Genomic DNA, 21,119 nt, shown 5'->3' on the forward strand with positions numbered 1-21,119 from the left:
CAGATCACTGGAGGAATTCACAATGCTTTTCACGTGAGTCTTCTTAGACCTTTCCGTGGGGATGTGCCTGAGGATGTATCAGATGAGGCTCAGCCGGAAGTTGAGGAACTTGATGAGGTTCTGATTCCAGAGCAGATACTGGCACATAAAGAAAGGAAGGTACGAGGTAAAGTTTCCCGTCGCTATCTTGTGAAGTTCAAGAACTATTCACCGATGGATGCGAAGTGGATGGAGGAAGGTGACTTAACAGATTCACCTCAGGTTTTGCAGCTTTATCTCGATGCCTTTGAGTTAGAGCCGACTCTTATTGTGGCTCATTCAGGTTCAGCAGAGCATGGGTCTGGAGCATTACCTGATGCTCAAGAGGGGGGTAGCACCTCCACTCCCTTGATACAGACAGGCTCAGATGACATCTAGAGGTCGCTTGGTGCAGATTTTATCTCATCCGAAGGTACTGAGGCTGACAGTACATCTGTTTATGGGACTTCTATGATATATGTGTACTAGTCACATGGAAATTTTTGTGGATATGTATGGTTCACAGTGGTATACAACTTGGACTATTACTATGCCATTGGTTTGCAGTGAATATTGATACATGTGTATGGCTCAGAGAGATTGGGACGCTGATCTTGCCATATTGTATATTTCACTTTGGATATTTTGATGCATCACCAGAATGCAATCGAGGACGCTTGCCATCTTTCAAGAGGGGGGTATGTCATGGCCCTGTGAAAATGGAGCAGGACAAGTGTGGGCATGGTGGTTGCAGGGTCAGAATATTTTATGATTCACATGGGGGGTGCCCGGACAGTGTTTAAAGATGTGTGGACAACCCTAGGTGTGAAGGGGGAACATTAAAACATTAACTTTTAATGTTTATAAAAGTTGCCCCTAGGCCTTAGTGGCCCTAGGGAACTTATTAAGTTGGGGCCCTAGGGATTAACTTGGGAAGGAGGTTTTCTCTCTCTACACTCTCTCTCCTCTCTTTTTGGGGGAGTCGTGTAGCAAAAGTGGAGCCTCTCTCATGCGCATGGGGTACAATCGTGGAAAAGCACAGGAAGGGGAGGCGACTGCTGAAGAGAAGTTGTGCTGCTGTTTTTCTGAGGCAAACCAGCCGTACAGCACTGTACGGCCAGGACTACGCAAGCTTTCTCTCTCTCTCTTTCATCTGCTGCTGGCGGCGCACAGGACAGTTGCTGTTTTTGCTGCGCAGAAGCTCCAAACAGGCTGTACAACCTGTTTTCCAGCCCAAACCATACTGTACGACTGCCGTACAGTGTACGGACAGTCAGATACAGTGCATACAGGTGCAGACGGTGCTTTTCTGAGTGCTGGACAGACCTGTGCAGGCTGATTCAGGCTGGTACAGAAGTGGACAGCAGGCTGTTTTTGCAAGTACAACGCCTGGCACGCATCCCGAGGCGGTACAATCAAGTACAGTGCTGATTTTCAGATCTGTACTTTCAAGGACAGCATAGGAGTGAGCATCAGGAGGAAGATACAGGCAAGTGCAAGCACACGTGTGAAGCAGGATTGTGGGTTCAAGTGCCTGCAGGCACAGATTGGTGCTGTTGCTTCCTCCAGAGTTGTTTCACGAGCTGAACTTGGTAAGCCTTGACTCTGTTCATCCATCTCTCTTTCTATTGCTTGATGTCTGCTACAGGTATGTGTTATCTGGCTCCTTGTGAGAGGAGGAGTATAGCAGATTGACAAGGGATTAAGACAGGGATTGAACAGCACATGTATGTTGAGCTGAGAAGATGTATCATGCTTATGAGTTATGCCAGATGTATGCCCATGGCTGGCCTGCTTTGTGAACTTGGCTGATCAGAGGGAGGCACAGTGTGTTGCTTGAGGACACAGATCTGTGTGCATGGATCCTCTGTGCTGAGAAGGATTTGTGGGCAGTCAGATTGGACTACAGGTGTAAACTCTTGGCTGGTTTTTGTTTTGTACTCAGCCATACATATTATTTTAATGGAATAAAGAAATACCGCAAGGGGCGCCAAGCTTTGGGGCCAACAGGTGTCGCTGTGTATTCAGATTTGGGCACCCTAGCCCCAATCTGTGTTTGGTTTTTCATCTAGACTACAAGTGGACGGGTGTTAGCTCTTACCGCACTCTGGTTTTCTATCAGAGGCCGGTTTCAGAATACCTGAATGCTTGATGAATAAATGAATGAGGAAAACGCTGGGTATTTATACGCATGAAGGGAACCGGTTGGCTGGTCTCTTAATGCTACACGACTTGCTAATTATGCGATATATGCTGTTTAAATGCTGCTGACACATCAATATAGTACTTGAGTTTTGTGCAATCATTGTCTTGTACTCTCTTTCACTCAACCATGGCTGCTCCATTGTTTTAGCCATCACAGTTAAACCTAATATACCAGCAAGATAAACCTCCCATATTATCACGGATCTCGTTATAAGAATATTATTGACTCGTTTACTATTGCTAATATCCAATATAAGACCCAAAAGTTTCCATAGTAGGTGTTTGTCCCTTTAAAGAATAAGCTCATGAATCACCAAACGTGGTATAGAATCCCCCCCTTCAAAAAAAAATAAATCGTCAAGCCTCTCAATCTGTCACAAGTACGTAGGACGTATTACAATTCTCATACCGCCCCATATTTTTAGAAGTCCTCAATGATCAGACCTTAAATTCATGGCCTCTTGATAAGCTCTCAACAACAGGCGAGACTCATCGGTGAACTGATCCTCATCAAACTAGATTGCCTACTAGATTTCGTATCTCTTGAATTTGAGGAGACACTAGAGCTGCTTTCGACGAGAACCCCTCTCGTATTGGTGCAAAACAACGTGCTCGGGTACTAAGATCTTTTGTAATCCTGTGTCATCCACCAACTTGGGTTCATCCTTGTCTGGCGGAGCGCTCAGCTCTGGCCCATGATACTCTACAAGGTTGCTCGAATAAAGCACTGGAAGCATTCTCCAATGGCTCGGTAACTCCATCTTGAAGACTAAAACACAGAGCTTCTTAATAATCTTGAATGGGCCTTTCTTTTTCGGAGCTAGTTTGGAAGCAACTTCTTCGAATCATTTGAGTATGTGCTTCATGATCTTCAAATAAACCCAATCTCCTTCTCTCAAGGTACTATCTCGAGACGATGTTTGTCAGCCTTGTGGACTTACTTTGTCGACGCCTTCCATATTTCTTCCAAAACTTGTTGCAATAGTTGGTCCAAATTCCGAACCACCTAGTTTGCACCATAGTTTCTTGTGGAGTTTTGAGAGCTCAGGTGATCGGGTTAGTAACTAGACGACCATATACCACCTCAAAGGGAGTCTTCTTGGTTGATGCTTGCATTGCATCATTGATGGCATGCTCCACCAATGGCAAGAACTCCCAAAGAGTTTGATGCTCTTGACAATAACACCGCAACATTGTGATCTTAGTCTCGTTCATGCTCTCGATTTGGCCGTTTGTTTGGGGATGAAGGTGGTAGTGAATTGTGTTGGGGTAAAGGCGTTATGCCCACCCTTATAGTGTGTACAAGCCCATAAGTTATAGTACATAGTACACTTAGTACTTTTAATGTACTAAGTGCACTATGTGTACTAGTGCAATATACATGTGTGATAGGGGAGTCACACACTCATGCCTCATGAGTTGACTTATCCCCACAACTCTCTCTCTCTCTCTCTCCCTTGTTTCTCTGTGTATGTCTCCCACATGACCTAACCCTAACTGTTTCTTCCCATCAACTGGTATCAGAGCTTGGCAAATTTTTCTAGGGTTTTGTCGCTGCAGAGAACAGGCGTGTGCTGCTGTACGGATCTGCGTGCTGCATCAGAATTTGTCTCTGGTCGCCTTTGTGCAGTGCTGGTTACTGGTCGACTGTGTGACCAGTCGCAGGCAGGTGGGTTGAGAGAGCAGCAGCAGCTGTGCCATAGCCCAAGCCAGAGGTACCATTGCGGGTACCATAGCTGCCCTCAGTTCTCCCAGGCGAAGGTGGAGAAGATAGCGTAGAGCTATCAGGCGAAGACGGCTACAGGCGTTTGACGGCGTAAAACAATCAAGCGCGTAGGCAACTGGGCGTTAGTCGTCGGCTGGTACACGCAGGCGTGAGCGTTGGGCGAAGACGCTGGCTATTGCAGTCGGCTTCAATCATCACGCAACCGTGACATCGTGAACAGCGCCTGGCCATTAGCGAAGGGGGCGCCCGTCAACAGCACATTCACGGGCAGCGCACCTGCTTCACTGCCACAACTAGGCTGCCATGCAGCCAGCACAGCCAGAGCAGCAGCGCCCACAGCAGCAGCAGCAGCAGCAGCAGCCAGCGCCTGCAAAGCAACGTGCCTACAGCCGCCGGGTGTTGAGCGTGGAGGGCTGGTCGTGGGAGTCAGCCAGGTGCAGCCACCCTGCCCAGCAGCTGGTCTCTCTCAACAAAGCAGCACACGAATTCTGCAGCACGCCTGAAGAGCCCTCCAATAGCATCAATCTTTCTGCAGCAGCACCAAATTCATCAACCCGCCTGCAAATCAGAGTAAATCAGAAAATTACAAGGTATTCTGCTTCAATTTTTTTTTTGGGATTTGCAATTGAGCAAGTACAGTAATCAATTGAGCAGGTACAGGTGCCCAATTGCTCAATTTTTGAGCAAAATTGGCAAAATTGGGTGACATTGGTCACAATCAGGATCAATTTGCAAGAAATTGGTCACAATCAGGTTCAATTTGCAGGAAATTGGATGTCGAAATTTGGGGCTTTTGATGTAATTGTGCAATTAAGCACTCATACATGCTGTATGATGTGAAAAATCGCACATTTGGGCAAAATTGCAGCAAATTGCAGTGCAAATCAAGGGGCTCTTGTGCCGATTTGGTTGATTTGCATGCAGGCAATCGCATTTGATGCTGTGGAAAATGTGTTGATGCCTTACAAGCACTCAATGTGTCTGTAAATCAAGGGGCTTTCATGTATTTGATGTATATGTGGCCAGGGGGAAGCATCGTGAACACTCTGGATGCCTTCATGTGCGTCAATGTACCATGCATGATCAGAAATTGATCTCAAATCAAGGGGCTTTTCAAGTTTTTATGCTTGTTGAGCTTGGCAAAGCAGCAGGCAAGACATTTATGCCTTGAATCCTCAAAAATCAGCTTGCAGTCAAGGGGCTTTTGCCCAATTTCTGTTTGGAACTGTTGTATGCAGTGTACAGGACTGTAAAAGTCTGATTTTCACTCATTTGGACAGCCAAGAGAGCATTTATTGCTATTGTACCTGCTGGTACAGATTTGGCACAGCTTTGTGCATGTTTTGGCATGGCTGTACACTGTTTTGAGTGATCAAAAGGTTCAAATTCAGCTGCTGTACTTGCCGGTACAGGTTTGGTACTTCATTGGTGAGCACTTGGTACTGCTGTACAGTACTTTGGAAGGGCAAAAGAGCACATTTAAGGTGCTGTCCAAAATCTGCAGCAACCAGATTTTGGTGTTTTCATCACATACAGTGGGAGAAAAGTTGCATTCTTGCTTCCGCAGTGGGAGATAAAGCTTGGGAGAACATTTGTGAGCACTTTGTGTGCTTTGGGGGTGCAGTGTTTGCACATTTGCAGGGAGTCAGGCATTAAAGGTTGCATATTGCTATGGCAACCACAGGTGAGAGCTCTTCATTGCTTCACATCAAGAAGCTTGACGGCTCGCATAATTATGATATTTGGCAAACCCAGTGCTACAATGTGTTGCTCCAGAAAAAGTAGCACAAGCCTATCAAAGAAAGGGGTGTGATGCCCGCTTCTCTTACTGCTGAAGAGTGGGAAGATATGGATGAGCTGGCAAGATCTACTATCATGTTGTCTGTGTCAGACTCATTACTTTTCAGCATTCGTGAAGAGAAGACAGCTTGGGGAATGTGGCAGAGATTGCAGGACTTGTATGCCCAACAAAGTGCCTCAAGCAAAGTGTATTGGTTGAAGAAACTCATAGGTCTTCAGATGAAGGAAGGGGCTTCTATGACAGCCCATCTAAATGAGTTTAATGGTATTGTCAGCCAGGTCATTAATCAAAAGTTGGCAATGGACGATGAGTTCAAAGCCACTTTTCTGTTATGCACTTTGCCAGAGAGTTGGGACACATTTAGGACAGCCACTAGCAATTCGAATGCTATGCTGTCATATGCAGATGTTGAGGGTGCTCTTCTTCAAGAAGAGATGAACAGGAAAAACAACTCTGTTGGAAAGTCAAATGCAATGAATGCACGTGGGAGATCCCAGCAAAGGGGAAAAAGCCAAGAAAGGGGAAGGAGCAAGTCTCGCTCCAAAAAGGATTTGGAATGCCATTATTGTGGCAAGAAGGGACACATTAAAAAGCAATGCTACAAATGGAAAAATGATCAAAAGGAAAAGGGAAAAGGCAAAGACAAAGAGAAAGATGAAGCCAAAGATGTAAAGCCAAAGGGCAAAAGTGGAGTCAAGATTGAAGAAATCAATGTGTCACATGCAGGTGGCAGTGAGGATGAGGTCCTATTTACTTCTTCACTTGATGCCCATTCACTTCTTACAGGTGGTCATGGTATGCACTCATGGATCATTGATTCAGGTGCCTCCTTTCATGTCACAGGTTGCAGAGACTTGTTTGTCAGATATACTACTGGCAATGAAGGAGTGCTTTATTTGGGTGATAACCATGCATGCAAAATTCTTGGCAGAGGTGATGTGAGGCTTGTATTTTCAGATGGTTCACAGCTTATGCTCCATGATGTCAGGCATGTGCCTGAGATCAAGAAGAATCTGCTTTCTACTGGACAGCTTGATGATGCTGATTATGTTACCACATTTGGTAGTGGAAAGTGGAAAATTAGTAAGGGCTCACTGGTTGTTGCCAGAGGCTCTAAGGTGGACACTCTTTACTTCATGCATGCAGGTGTTTGTCACCATGCTAATGTAAATGCAACCGAGCTGCCGGAAATCTCTATGTGGCATAGCCGGTTGGGACACATGAGTGTCAAGGGAATGGAGCAATTGTCTCGTTTGGGTTACTTGCCTTCTCTAAAGTTTTCAAGTTTTCAGTTTTGTGAGCATTGTATATATGGTAGGCAACTACAGTGCCCCCACAAGAAAGCTCTTGGACAGAAAGATGCTCAGTTAGAGCTTGTGCATACAGATGTATGTGAGATGCCTCAGCTTTCTTTGGGAGGGGCAAAATATTTTGTGTCATTTATAGATGATGCCACACGCAAGGTGTGGGTTTATCCTCTTCGTTTGAAGAGTGATACATTCTCAGTGTTTGAGAAGTTTGTTGCTCTTGTTGAGAATCAAACTGGCATAACACTTAAGGCTTTGCGTTCCGACAATGGTGGAGAGTACATGTCCAAACAGTTTCAAGACTTTTGTGATGCTAAAGGCATCAAGAGGGAGCTCTCTACTCCTTATGATCCTCCACAAAACGGGACAGCAGAGAGGATGAACAGGACCATTCAGGAGAAGGTCCGTTCTATGTTGTCACATGCTGCATTACCTCATGGTTTTTGGGCTGAAGCTGTTATGACAGCCGTTCACCTTATAAACAGGTCACCTAACACGAGGCTTGGTGGGAAAGTGCCAGAAGAAGTATGGACAGGGAAGCCTCCGTCATACAAGCACTTGAGAGTGTTTGAATGCGTTGCGTACGTGCACATACGCAGGGAAATGCGCACCAAACTTGATCCTAAGTCTCACAAATGCATATTCCTAGGATATGGTGACAGAGGTGAAATGGGGTATAGACTTTGGGATCCCATGAATAGAAAGATCATACGCAGCAATGATGTCATTTTTGATGAAACATGCATGTATAAGGAGCCTGCAAGGCAACAGGAGCCTGGCAGAGTCATCTTTGATGATGATGGACATCATGGACAACAACAAAGGGCTGTAAATCAGCCATTACAGCAGGAAAACCAGCCCTTAAATGGTGCTGAAAATGGTCCAAATGGACAGCCTTGATATGGCCTTGTATATTATCATGTACATGCTGATTTTTTCTTTTCCTTTACTTAAGGGCACTTTGCCTTTAAGTGGGAGGTTGTTGGGGTAAAGGCGTTATGCCCACCCTTATAGTGTGTACAAGCCCGTAAGTTATAGTACATAGTACACTTAGTACTTTTAATGTACTAAGTGCACTATGTGTACTAGTGCAATATACATGTGTGATAGGGGAGTCACACACTCATGCCTCATGAGTTGACTTATCCCCACAACTCTCTCTCTCTCTCTCTCTCCCTTGTTTCTCTGTGTATGTCTCCCACATGACCTAACCCTAACTGTTTCTCCCCATCAAATTGTAACTTCGAGTGTGTTGTTTAATTTCACTTGTCATGCTTTGGGACTACATATGGTACCACCATATGATGCAGTATGCATAATCAAGCTTCATCTCCGTGATGCTCAAGCATGAAGCCATTGAGTAACAACTCAATCTGCAGTAGTCACACAACCACAGCCATAAGAGCACTGCTCTTCAAGTCCAGGAGATCCACTTTGAATCTGTAGCATGTAGCCACAGCTATAAGAGCTTCTACGACCACCAGGCACCTTTCATACTGGGAAATGTCTAGACTAGTGACATAATGTGCCGGCCTCTCCTTCACCTTCTTCACGTTACGCGTGTGGAAGGCGATGCGAGCGATAGACCCGGGTGGTGTGCACCAGTCCGTGTTCCAGCACGTTGGTGTCAACGCCATAGTTGCAATGAAACACGTTTCATAAACGTTTCATTTCAATGAAACACATTTCTTTCATGCTGCCTGGGAAAACCTATGTTTTTCAACGTTTTCTATCCAAAGAGCACGTAAAAAAAAAAAAACGTCTACAGGCGATTGGGAAACTGATTGAAGGAGCTCTTGCCTTGCACAAATCAGCTCCTCTAGTTTACTATTTGTCATCATTCATGCATGATTGCATCTATCAAGCTTCAGCATGCTTTACTTTGTGTATTTCAGACTTTAGTTTACTTTCTTTGTATTAGCTCAGGATTCAAACTTTTTGTGATCACTTTGAGTGCCATTATTGAGTAGTTGCCATTATTGATGATGAAATCCAGATCTTGATTCTTGATGTTGCGAGTTTATTTATGCCAATTGGTCAGTGACTCAGTTGGGTGCCCACTGTGTAAGCCCAGTGGGGCGTGCAGTGACAGACTCAACCACGTGTCCAATATAAAGAGAGGGGGAGAGAAAAGGGAATGGGGCACACCACATTGAGCGGGGAACAGGCCCCGCCCCCTTTCAGGAATTTATTCAGGAACAATCCACGGGCACGCTGGCCTGGATCAATACAATCAATGAATACAAAACAAACAAATATGCCGATGTAGGATATCCAAGTCAATGTTGATGTCGACGCACAAGATCTCTGATGTCGAGCATACCACGGGGATGACCCACAAGTATCTCTCACCGGGCTAGTACCAGATCCAATATCCAAATCCAATGGATCCCAAGTCCAATGAATCCAAATCCAAGTCCAAAATCCAAGCTCCATGTCTAAGCTCTATGTTCCAGGTTCATGTCCAAGTTCTTCATGTCTATGCTCAAGTTCAAGCTTCCATGTCCAAGCTTCATGTTCCATGTCTAAGCTCTATGTCCAAGTTCCATGTCCAAGCTCTAAATCCACTCGCTCATCCCATGAATAATCTCCATGTCTAAGCCCTATGTTCCAGGTTCATGTCCAAGTTCTTCATGTCTATGCTCAAGTTCAAGCTTCCATGTCCAAGCTTCATGTTTCTTGTCCAAGCTCTAAATCCACTCGCTCATACCATGAATAATCTCCACAATTCCTATAGCCTTGTCAATGATGAAAACCCTAGAGAAGGTCTTTCTGGCAAGAAAATTGATATACAACCTGTTTTAATGGTTTTCGGGCGATGAAAACCTGCAAAAAGCAGTTTTTAGGGTTTTTGAAATTTTTAGGGTTTTTGAAATTCTGTCCGTACAGTCCGTGTAGATGTATGGATCCGTATAGTCGCACGGAAAGATGGTGACGTGGCATTGCAGTTGTTGGAGGCACTCTGAAATCAGCGGGTAGCGATGAAAAACTCCATGATTTGGTTCATAGATGATGATGAAGAAGATAATCTCCACGCGTGAATGAAGATGGCAACGCGATGAAGAGGTTCTTCTTCAGCTTGATTCTCAAGAGAGGCTCATGCATCTTTTATACTTGGGGAAGCCTTGCTTTTTGCCAAAAAGTAATGCTTTTGCTTTGCTTTTGTCTTTTTATTAAATATTATTAATAATAGTCAAACTTCTTGCTTTGTGCTTTTACAACTACAGGGCCTTGCTTTTTGAGAAAGCGGCTTTTAGCTTTTTGGTCCAGCTTAGTCTCCTCTTTCCAATGGTGCCCTTGGCTCGTGGTTAACCTTGTTTGACTTTTTACTTTTTCTTGCTTTTTGACCAAGAATGGTGCTTTTTCTTAATCAATCCTTATGGACTCTGTCCCCATGTCTTCTTCCAAACAGCTGGTGTCCGGACATGGATTTCATTATGTGAAATAGAGCTAGGAGGACCAAATAGTTACACACTGTAATTGGGTCACCCAGATTCTTTAGTTTTAGCTTGTAAACATGTTTTAATGTGTAAATGATGCATGTTTAATATTGTTTTGTAGGGAAGGCAACATATTTTTGACATTATAAACCTGTATATAAATTTTGAGGCTTGTACCCCCCCTTTTTGTATGAAACGTTTTTGAAACTTCTGGAAAATGAATGGAACGTTTATGAAACACGTTTCATGAAACGCTTGGCAACTATGGACTCAACGCCCAAGTCATAGTTGTCGAAAGTCGCCCACATCATGTGGTGCAAAACTAGGACGATCGACATGAGTGGCATCGGCCTGGATCCTATAAACGTCACGTTCTTGAACGTGCAGCCACCTGGCACAGCTGCCTGAACTCTAGTGCGCCGCTAGTTGCTGTGGTTTAGCTGCGCTGGCGGTTGCGGGAAGGGCCTAGCAGCTCGGTGTTGTGGTGCTTCAGTTTGCCCTTTGCCTCCCTGCATAGCTAGATGAGGTCAACATGCACCACTTGGGCATTGGCACTAAGGTGCTCGGCTACATCGATGCTGTAGGGGCACAGGCAAAGCGCCAGTATGGAGTGTCCTAGCATGGTGCCCTGTCGGCCTTGTGTTCTTGGCATAGCACCTTACCATTGCTTGTAATAGAGATAAGTCAAAAATATGCAGAGGAATCCAGGGGTAGCTTTTCTTGTGGCATTTCGGCATCAGTGAATATTAATGACCCCTGTACACTGGTGTCATGCATCAACCGAAGATCATTCATCTACCTTGGGCTGTAGTATGTACCACAAGGTACTTCGTCAAAGTCTTGTTCTACTGCTGCTGTTCTGTTCTAATCCTGATATCATCAACATCCAGTTCTCTTAATGTTGGTCCTACTTCAAGTATCGGAGGGGAGGAAATCCTGTTCATCTCACACATCTTGGTCTTTATGCATTTCAGGGAAGAGGAGTATATTATGTTTTTTGTATACCGTGAAAGGGAATAGGTTACTCATCTTGTTTTGACACTCCAATTTCCCAAAGCCACTAAGTCATTCACTTCATCCTCTCCATCCCTTGCCACTCTTCTACGAAGTTTTGGTCTTGGGAAGATTATGTTCGTAGTCTCATCCTCACCTATGGCACATTCAAAGGCTGGAGCAGAGGATGATCTTGTCAAAGACCTATTAGGATGACTTGATACCTTGAAGGCTTCTTGTCATCCCTTGGAGCAAGTTTGTGGGCTCATACCGGCCATCTCTGATCATCATCAGATCTTGTTGTTAGCTCATGCCTCCTTTCCATTGAGGGAGGGCTTGTTGTGGAAATCAATGTAAAAGGAATCATGTATGTGTGCACGGGAACTATCCCTAAGTGGCAATAATAATCTAGCACTTAGAATAAGCATAAATAAAGCGGTTCCGATGTGTGTGTGTGTGAACAACCGCTAATGTGTAAGTCCTTTTGTGTGGGAATAGCTTCTTAAGGATATTATGTAATGATGTATATATTAGGGACACTTGGCATCATGTACTGACATGTGGCATGTGTGGATCTAGCTATGCATGACTCAATGATTATTGTATTGATTGATGTGATAAAAGATGAAAGCTGCCTTTCGCAGTTGTAAGTTTAATGATGACTCCCTACTCATCACGCACTCCTTATTTTTGTGATCGTGATCCTCATCTTTGTCTTCAATTCTTAAACCTTTTCCACTTGATCCCATTGGCACTTCTATAACCGTCTTCCCTTTTCCTCCTTCCTTCAAGTCGTACAGTTGTTTTGGTTGAGAGTGTGGGTGGGTGCAACAATACCTTCCTTGTAGTCTGAATGAATATTTTGAAACTTTAGAAGGATTTTACAAGGGAATGACTGTTGCTATATGTATTTTTGGCATTTCAGCATCATCTAGATTTTAAAACACAGAAGATGTTATGTTATGCATGGTCTTAATATATTTCTTAAATCTTTCATCACTGTTTTTAAATTAGGGGTAGTACTTTTCAATTAAGTCGGAAAAGAGTAGAGAATGAAAGATCTCACTTCTTTTCTAGTTACATGTAATTCTGGTCTTATATTCATGCATACACACGTACACAACTTTGTGTTTGACTCTTGTTCAATATTATGTTTTCTTTTGGCATGGTGTTGTTGGCCAGAGAGCTGTTTGTTTGACTACAAGACTCAAGTTGTGCTCTGCTTATCAAGTGTTTGTCTTCATTTTGTGTTTCTTGTGTGGCCATATGTCTCATGTATGTACATGTACAACACAAATGCATGAAGCGCCATGAGAGTAGCTTACACTTAACCATAGTAAACTTCTCTGTGGATATGAAAGGGGATGCAATTGGTTGGAGCACGAAACATTTTCGTTGATTGATGGAAAGAGGAAACTCGCTGAGGAGATGCGGGCTTGCCCTTCGTCGACATCCTTCAAATCCAAGCAACAGCGTTGGGAGTTTGTAGCAGGATACCTGGAAAAGTTGAGAGTGCATAAAACATGGCAACAATGTGTGTATAGATGGAACAGGTTGTGGAAGCCTTTCAAAACAATACATGGCTATGAGTGTGCAATCCTGTCAAAGCATACTTCGTACTGGAGATTGAGTCCTTCAGAGCGAGTTGATAAGCGACTGCCTCGAAATTATAGCGTCAGGGTTTATGAAGTTTTGAAGCAATATTTTGTTGTGGAGAGAACAGGATGTTCAAATACAGTACTTGATAGTTCTGGCCTTCGTCTCGGTGGTTTGCCCTGCCCTTAACTCCCCTTCATGGTTTTTTTTTGGCTTAATGGGCATTTAGGTCTTCTTTCTGTTTCTACCTGACTCCTGTAGTTCTGGTTGATCGATTAGTTTGTAGGGATGAAGGCATGGATGGCTCCCCTATTTCAGTGGAAAAGGGTGACAGTGACATGGACATTAACACAATAGCCGATGTAGTGGCGAATTCATCACCCAAAGGCAAGACCAGTGGGAAGAAACGAAGAAGTGCGGTATGGTTGGATGCTGTAAGAAAGGATCCAACACTTCACAGGTTCACACCTCATCTCTTCATGCATTTGATGGGATATTTTGTGGTGCTCAGTATTTACTGCTGTAGATGCTAAAGGTCAGACCATCTATTCTGCAGGATCACTGTTACACCAGGAGTCCGGCTTTCTTCTTGCATGGTTTGCAGTGTTTTGTGCCCAATGTCTTCATGTACCCAGATCTTTGCTATGGTTTTAAGTTGCATAACGAATTTATGTGTGTTGCAGTTGGCAGCATGGGATTTCTGAGAACAGCCTTTTTCACATTGCTCAATCCAGTGCTGCTGCTTTTTTGCTGCTTCTCAAGTATCACTTGATGTCATGGGGAACATTTGCTCAGAAATTTGCTTTTTGGCAGGTTGCCTGATGGCTGCTGTAGAAACCTCCCTACTTGGGGCTACAATTTTGTTGTAACTGCTCATCAAAAAGTGGTGCATTTCTTGTGCAAAAAGGCTTAAATGGAAATGTGTGAACAGGATGTGTGTTTTTGCCTTGTGAGGAAGTGTATTTAGTTTGTTAACATTTGTGTTTTGGATCAAAATTTGTTTCAGAGAAATCTGAGCAAACATCAAATGTGCTGGAAAAGTGAACACTTCATAAAATGGGCCTTGCCATCCCTTTAGTTTGTGTTTCATCTCTTTGGTGGATATAAAGGGGCTAGTTATCTTTATTCTACCTTTTTAATCAAAGATTATGGATTCTACTTCAAACATTTCTTCAAAATTTGCCACTTTCATGATGGGTAGAATTCAGGCGGCACCGGAACTTGTGCAAGCAAGTTGAAGTGCTAAAACATATAGCAAGGTTGGATTTTAATATCAGGTATGAGCTCAAAGAAGTGAGAGAGGTTATTGGTGGAAGGATATAATTGATAAAGAGATCAGTCTACATGCTTTGGGGCCTACTGGAGATAGTGTTTGGTTGGCCATGGAGTAAGAAAGCATGTTGTTGGGAGGTTTTGCACGCTTGAAGAAGTTTGAGGTGATGGGTTGTACCATGGACCAGGCTTTCACCCACCATGCCCCCTCCCTCCCCAATCCAAAGACTTATCTGGTTAGCCATTCAATAAGGAAGCATCTCTCACCATGGCTCTCTCATCCAAAGATTTATCTAGATGGTTGTCGATGATGTCGCTTGGTGCCAAAGATAACTCATAGAATGAAGCGATGAAGGACTTATGAGAAAGCCAACGATTACCACCTTGTGGCCGTGGAAGTATTTGATTGTGTGATAGAGGTCTATTTGATGGTAAAAAAGTGGGCTTTTGTTGTCCATTGGTTCTTTGGTACCTCCTTGCGGATGAGGATGATGACTTGGAAGAAGTGGCATGTGGCAACTATGGCTAGGTCAAGGATCTTCATAGAGATCATTGAAAATTTTCATTTGGAGTTGCATCTCCATGGTGGTGAGGTGTGGGTCCGTTAATGTAAAGAAAGTTGGGCCCTTTTCCTTCCATGCACAAGAACTTGTGGACAAGACCACCTCCTTTTGATCAATATGAGCCTTGGGTTGATGTAGATTTTTCTTGGTGCGGCCATGTTCTCTCTCCACATTTGGTGATAGTTTAGAAGATAAGGCTTGCGGCACTCGGGTTGTACTCTCAGATGACATGTGGTTGTGTAGTCCCTTGGATCAATAAATTTCCAGCCTTCTTTAGGGTGCGTGGGTGAGTGATCTTCTACTAGGCAAACATGTCGTCCACGTCCATGTGTTGGTTCATTAGTCCGCTTTTGTCTATATCAAAGGGTGTATCAAGATTGTCTCGGAAGTTGCCTTAGAATATGAGGTTCCACACATTACGTGGATAAGTGAGTTGTTTCTCATGGATAGGTAAAAGGACACCCTTGGGTCCTTTCCATCATTTTCACCAGCTTCTTCTTGGGTGTTTGGGGGTGGTGTGCCACGTTAAGGTTAGGTCTCGCATGGAATGGTTTAATGATTGTTGGCTCATGGATGTGGGTGACGAGGTGGTTAAGTTGAGGACTAGTTCTATGATTGGCTTTGGAATAGGGTCAGAGATATGCTCAGGTGGAATCAGTGGTTCATAATTGACCACTTGCTCAAGAAAAGGCTCTAATTTAGACTACACCTTCCTTACAAGCTTAGCTTTTTCATTCACTCCTTCTCTAGCGTACCCTTTAAGTTTCTTCAAAAGGTTTGCATAGCCGATGGTTTTCTTCTCTTCCGGAAGAGTTGGTTTGAGCAGGAGATTGCGCACTGTTTTTGTAAGGGGGAGAGCTTCAAAGCTCTAGTTTGAACCACTTTCGATGTCACGACGTCATTGTTCTTGATAACTAATTGTGTGAACACCTGATCGTTGAGCTCTTCTTATTTTGGACCTTTGGTTCTAGTTCATAAGTCTTTTTAGGGCTACTGAGCCTTTGGAGCTTGTACCTCTTAGGCTCTTTAGCTACTTACTTTGAGGTTGAAGCTTGAACTTTCTACTTATTGGTAGCCTTATATGTTCCCTTAGCTTTTGTTATCCTCATCTTGGCTTGGAACCTTGTGATAGCACTAAGGGGGATTGTATGAATAGGTCCTCCTTGTATACTCAACAAGTTAAGGCTCATCGAAGTGGTTGCTGATATTTTTGTGCCAATAGGGCGATTGTCACTCTCATGGGCTAATCCTTATAAGCATGGTCAAATCTACACTTATAGCATATGCCTCCATAAGGAATAACATTAGAATTTGGCACAAGTTTCAAAGTTCTTTGAGCACTCGAGGGATTGGTGCAAGGTCCTTGTGGGGACGCTCTATAGTATGGTGTGGGCCTTTGCATCAAAAGCATTACATCAATGGACTCCATACTATATTATTAAGGTCTCTCGCTCTTTGTTGCACCATGTGTCTCCATACGGAATAACATTGGGATTTGGCATAGGATTTGAAGTGCTTGGAGCACTCGGGGACTTGGTATAGGGTCCTTGTGAGGAGACTTTACAATACGGTGTGGGCCTTTACATTAAAAGAATTACATTGGTGGCCTCTCTACCATATTATTAAGTCTCTCTCTTTGTTGCACCATGGCTAGAGCTTGTTTGGGATACCCATAGGGATCATATTGCTACTCGGATGGGTCTTCATGTTCATAAGACTCATAGCTCTCATATTCCTAGGTTTTTGTCTCTGCAAGTAGAGTCACCACAAGTAGTGTTGTACTGGTGTGGTCCTTGGAGGAACCGAGTGAGGTTGTAATACCAGAGGTGGATATGGAAACTGTGGCAATTTATACATACCTCTTAGTAAGGGGTTTTGCTAGTCAGGCACTAGAGCTTACCTTAGGTGAGACATGACTAGTGGGGCTAATGGTTGCCTTGGTGTGGGGAGAATCTATCATGGTGAGTCCACCCTACTGGGTTTCCCTTGTACCAACAATGAGATGTATCATGGTTCTCGTGGTGCTAGCAATATGGTGGTTATCTAGGCCTTAGTAATGGACACTGCATGCTCGTATGGTTTGGTGACAAACTGCACACATCAAACTATATCTCTCCATGGAAATAAGTGTGGGTGTCAAGACTTGAGGTTGCACTTTTGGTATGGCCCTGCCAGTGCTAGCCTAATTAGTTGAGTAGATTTTTTGCTAACTCATCCATGCTCATGTCCTTGACTAGGACTCTTTCTAGTGCTAGTTAGCTAGCCGCTCGTAGAGGCTTTGGATGATTCATCCTCTATCTCTTGGTTTAGGTGGAAGTCTTCTACATCCTTGTCTTCTTGCAAATTGTCTATACAAGATCTGTCGCCTCTCGTGTGGCGGGCAACACTTATCAAAGATATAGTGCCTAGACTTGTAGAGATGATCATGAAGTCTTTTGCTCTTAAGACCGATCATAAATTGCTTAAACTAGCTACAATTGCCAAGAAAAAATCTTATCCTTTGTAATTATTGGGACATTAAAGTAAAATCATTACCTAATTGCTAGCTAGTTAGGGTACTCTTGGGTACCCACTCCTTCTTTAGTGCCAAAGTTTCTTCAATGTTGATGTTTGGGTGGTGGTCTTTATCTTTGTTGGTGAGGTTTTGGATCTCCGTAATGGTTTAAAGGGGTGGTTACATCAAGGTGAGAGGATTGTAGAGTGTTACGAGTTATTTAAGGTGATGATAACAACAATGCTTGGGTGCGAGGTGTCCTTATCTATACCAAGGGTATAGTAACCATTGCACGTGGAAATAGGAGCTTGGGTGAGAGGTCTATAGTAGTGTTTTAGCTTGCTCTACCACTTCCATGTTAGCTCCATCTAGGGTCTTTATCTCCACCGCACATTGAGGAGAAATTTATATTACGTTGGTAGGGACCTTGGCCTCTGTACTTGAGTTTTTGTTTAGTGTTTTCAACACAAGAACCATGATTATGAGCCTCTTCCAAAGTGTGATAACTCTGAGGGGGACAAGATTCATGCCTTGGCAACAACCATGGACAATCTTACACAAAAGCTTAGAACAAGGTTTACAAGACTCGATGGGATGAAAATTACATCTCTTGCTTAGTGTAGCACACCTTTTGTGAGAAAATAGTGACATGGAATTAGAGAAAGCTACGGATTCATCAAGCGAGGACTCCTCTATGGACGGGTAAACTTTTGCATTACCTACATTCACTAGGCTAAGAAGGAAAAAGCCACATAGAAAGCCTAAGAAGTACCTTCTCCCCATGGAGACAGACTTACGTTGAGGCTATGGAATTATATGAGACCTTAATGGGAAGCTAACCTAAACAAGATCACCCTTTAGGCTAAGATAGTGGCTAATAAAGGTGACAAGGAGCCCACGAGCTCTGATCAAGCCAAGCTCTACTAAGCTGCTAGCTCAACAAAGTCAAGGTTGAGGCAGAGAAGGAAGCCAAACTCAAAGAGATCACTGAGCCTCAAGAGGAAGATCTGAGCCAACTGCCTAAGTACTTTAAGTCCTACAACATTGGAGACAAAGTGGTATACGACGAGAAGAAGGCTCAAAGAAGCCTAGGCAGGGATCCTCGTGTCTCTTATGATGGCCGCATCGAGGCTAAAGCCCGAGTAAAGAATCTAAGCCAATATTTATTACCAAAGACCTCACCACTGTGTAAGAAGAAGAATTATCTCAAAAAAGTTGATTTTTGTGCCTAGTATAGATGGAGACTCTACTCTCGTAGAACCCACCCAAATGCCAAATGCGGGTTAAACATAGTTTCATCCTTGAACACATTTCTTCAATAACGACATCTCCACAAACAAGAACAAGATCCACATGATCTAAGGGGGTGTAGAGATTCAAACATATAAACTATTGATTGTCTTTAAATGTGGACGGATGAAAGCTAATGTACATATAAAAATTTGAAGAAGGCATTAGTAAGCGCACCCATCTTGAGATCCCCCAATTGGGATGAAATTCTCCATGTGTATATTGATTCTTCAGCATTTTTTATTAGATGCATGTTAGCATAGCTAGGAGAGCACAACATGGACTTGTGTGTGACCTTTGCTAGCTGTCATCTTAATGACATTGAGAATGTCATTATACAACCATTTTGAGACAGGGTTTAGCCATGGTGTATACTATAAAGAATTATAGACATTATCTCATGGGGCTACAAAGTTTGTTTTCTTTATTGATCATCAAGCACTGCTTTATTTTTTGAATAAGCCTTGCACCATGGGGCACATCAAACATTGCTTTATTTGGTGAACAATCCTTGCATCATGGAGCACATCACTAGATGGTTTTGCTAATTCTTCTAGAATTAGCTTTCACTAACACCATGAGAAGAAAGGGATATATGTATGTCAATGTTGATCACATATCCAAAAATACAAAAAGAGAACCCTAGGAGTGAAAGATGATCTTCTTGATGCTCCATTGTTCCACATTGGCCATGTATTGCAATATGGAGTGAAGACATCACCCACTTGTTGGGGCCAATGGATTCTCAATCAATCGTTCCATCATCAAGAAAGGAGAGAGCCAAACACCCCATTAGAATATGGCCCCCTATCAATTGATAGCGGGACTAGTTTACAAGAAGTGTCAAGAGACATCATCAAGGAAATATATTCATGAAGATGACTTTATGTCTGTCCTTGTTGAGCAAGCCCATTCTAGCATACGCGGAGGACATTTTGCTATGAACACATGATAGCTCACAAGATTTTCCAAGCCAAACTATGATGGCTTGGAGACACATTGGAATTTGTTAGCAAACACTGTGTGATGAATGCTAAAGGTTTTCCATGGTCTAAGAGAAGGATCGTATGCCCCTAGCCCCATAATTTCCAAACAACCATATGAAACATGGGGTTTAGATTTCATGGGTGGCATTAGTCCAGACACAAAGGGAACTCAAGCGTGCTTTAAAATAGTGTTGATTACTTCACCAAGTGGGCTAAGGCCAAAGCTACGTAGAAAGATGACATGGGATCTATTGCCATGTTCTTCTATGAGAATGTGATTAGTCATTTCAGTGTTCCACTAGAAATAGTGAGCAACCAGACAAACAAAGTGGTGGAGTTCTTGCTCAAGGAATTTCTATGGTGCACATAGAACGTTGACACCACACTACCCATAAGCAAATGGCCAAGCCAAGAGTAGAAACAAGAATTTGTGCACCATTTTCCTCAAGACAATAGATACATTGAGAAGATATTGGGAGCACAAGTTTCCCTCTTCTTTGGGCCTACTGCACTATGCTTACAAGAGGTGGATGTTAATAGCACACCTTTCTAGCTTGCATTAGGGCTTGGCACACAGTCATGCTATTGGAACACTTGTTCCAAGACTCTGAATTGTAGCAAGACACAATGTCAAATTTGTTGTTATTGAGCACCTGTTAAGATAGAGGCTATGTCGTTGAAGAAGATCTCTCAAGAGGTTGCTGAAGAAGAGCACTTTGGATGGAGGAAATGTGGTTGAAGAAGAGCTCTCAGGAGGTTTGTACTAAATTGAGGAGGATCTAGTTGATGGTGATAAGAGATTGAGTATTGATGTGTAACAAGGTTGAGGCGGTGGCTAATCAGCCCTCTGCTTGAAGCATGGAGATGTCGGTGGAAAGAAGTGAAGCAATTAAGAGCTTGCATGGCTTGGGGGTGGTGAAATTCAAGATTTACAAACAATGCTGACCTCATGCATGTGGCCTTGTCTGAGCTCTTGGGCATCCCCACCTCCCTTTATTAGCATAGCTGTAGGTAAGTTTTATGCCTTCAAGGGAGATGTGGAGCCTAATTGATTGAATGTCCTCTTTGTGTGAAGATCTTAGTTTTGGTGCATGGATCTAAAGGCTCCATAGACCATGATTTGGATGCCCATTTGATTGGGGCAAGTTTAAAGGATTCCCTGGTGAACATCTTCAAGAAGTCATGGCGTCGCTGTGCGGATGGAAGGCAAGTATCCCTAGCGAGTGTGTAGATGCCACAATTGTGATTGGTAGCTAGAAAGAGGGCTAGACTTATTAAGAACAAGACTCAATGAAGAAGCTAAAACAAGATAACCGAATTAAAGGCAAGTATGCAAAGCATTGGCATGTGCATTGATGTAGCTTACAAGAATGGAATCTGATATCAGATGGTCTAGAACACGGTGTTGTTGAGACCATTGGGCATGAT

The 21,119-nt window shown here is 43.4% G+C and overlaps 1 protein-coding gene across 4 annotated transcripts in view; it reads left to right on the forward strand.

Annotated features, from left to right (window-relative positions):
* The window catches only part of LOC147604606 (uncharacterized), a 48,474-nt gene extending 34,223 nt beyond the window's left edge, over positions 1-14,251 (forward strand). Inside the window, exons 2-5 of one of the 4 annotated variants that reach the window (XM_086794520.1) lie at positions 12,852-13,255; positions 13,366-13,546; positions 13,643-13,682; positions 13,770-14,251. In XM_086794520.1, coding sequence (XP_086650646.1) covers positions 12,852-13,255; positions 13,366-13,546; positions 13,643-13,682; positions 13,770-13,790 — 646 coding nt within the window. In that variant the 3' untranslated portion in view covers positions 13,791-14,251. Of the gene's footprint in view, positions 1-12,851; positions 13,259-13,365; positions 13,547-13,642 lie in introns of all 4 variants that reach the window. The other 3 variants (XM_086794519.1, XM_086794518.1, XM_086794516.1) reach the window with 3 other exon arrangements.
* Positions 14,252-21,119: the final 6,868 nt, after the last annotated feature.

Source organism: Cibotium barometz, chromosome 61, assembly GCF_041138505.1.
Source record: "Cibotium barometz isolate CiBa-2024 chromosome 61, ASM4113850v1, whole genome shotgun sequence".
Lineage (NCBI taxonomy): Eukaryota > Viridiplantae > Streptophyta > Polypodiopsida > Cyatheales > Cibotiaceae > Cibotium > Cibotium barometz.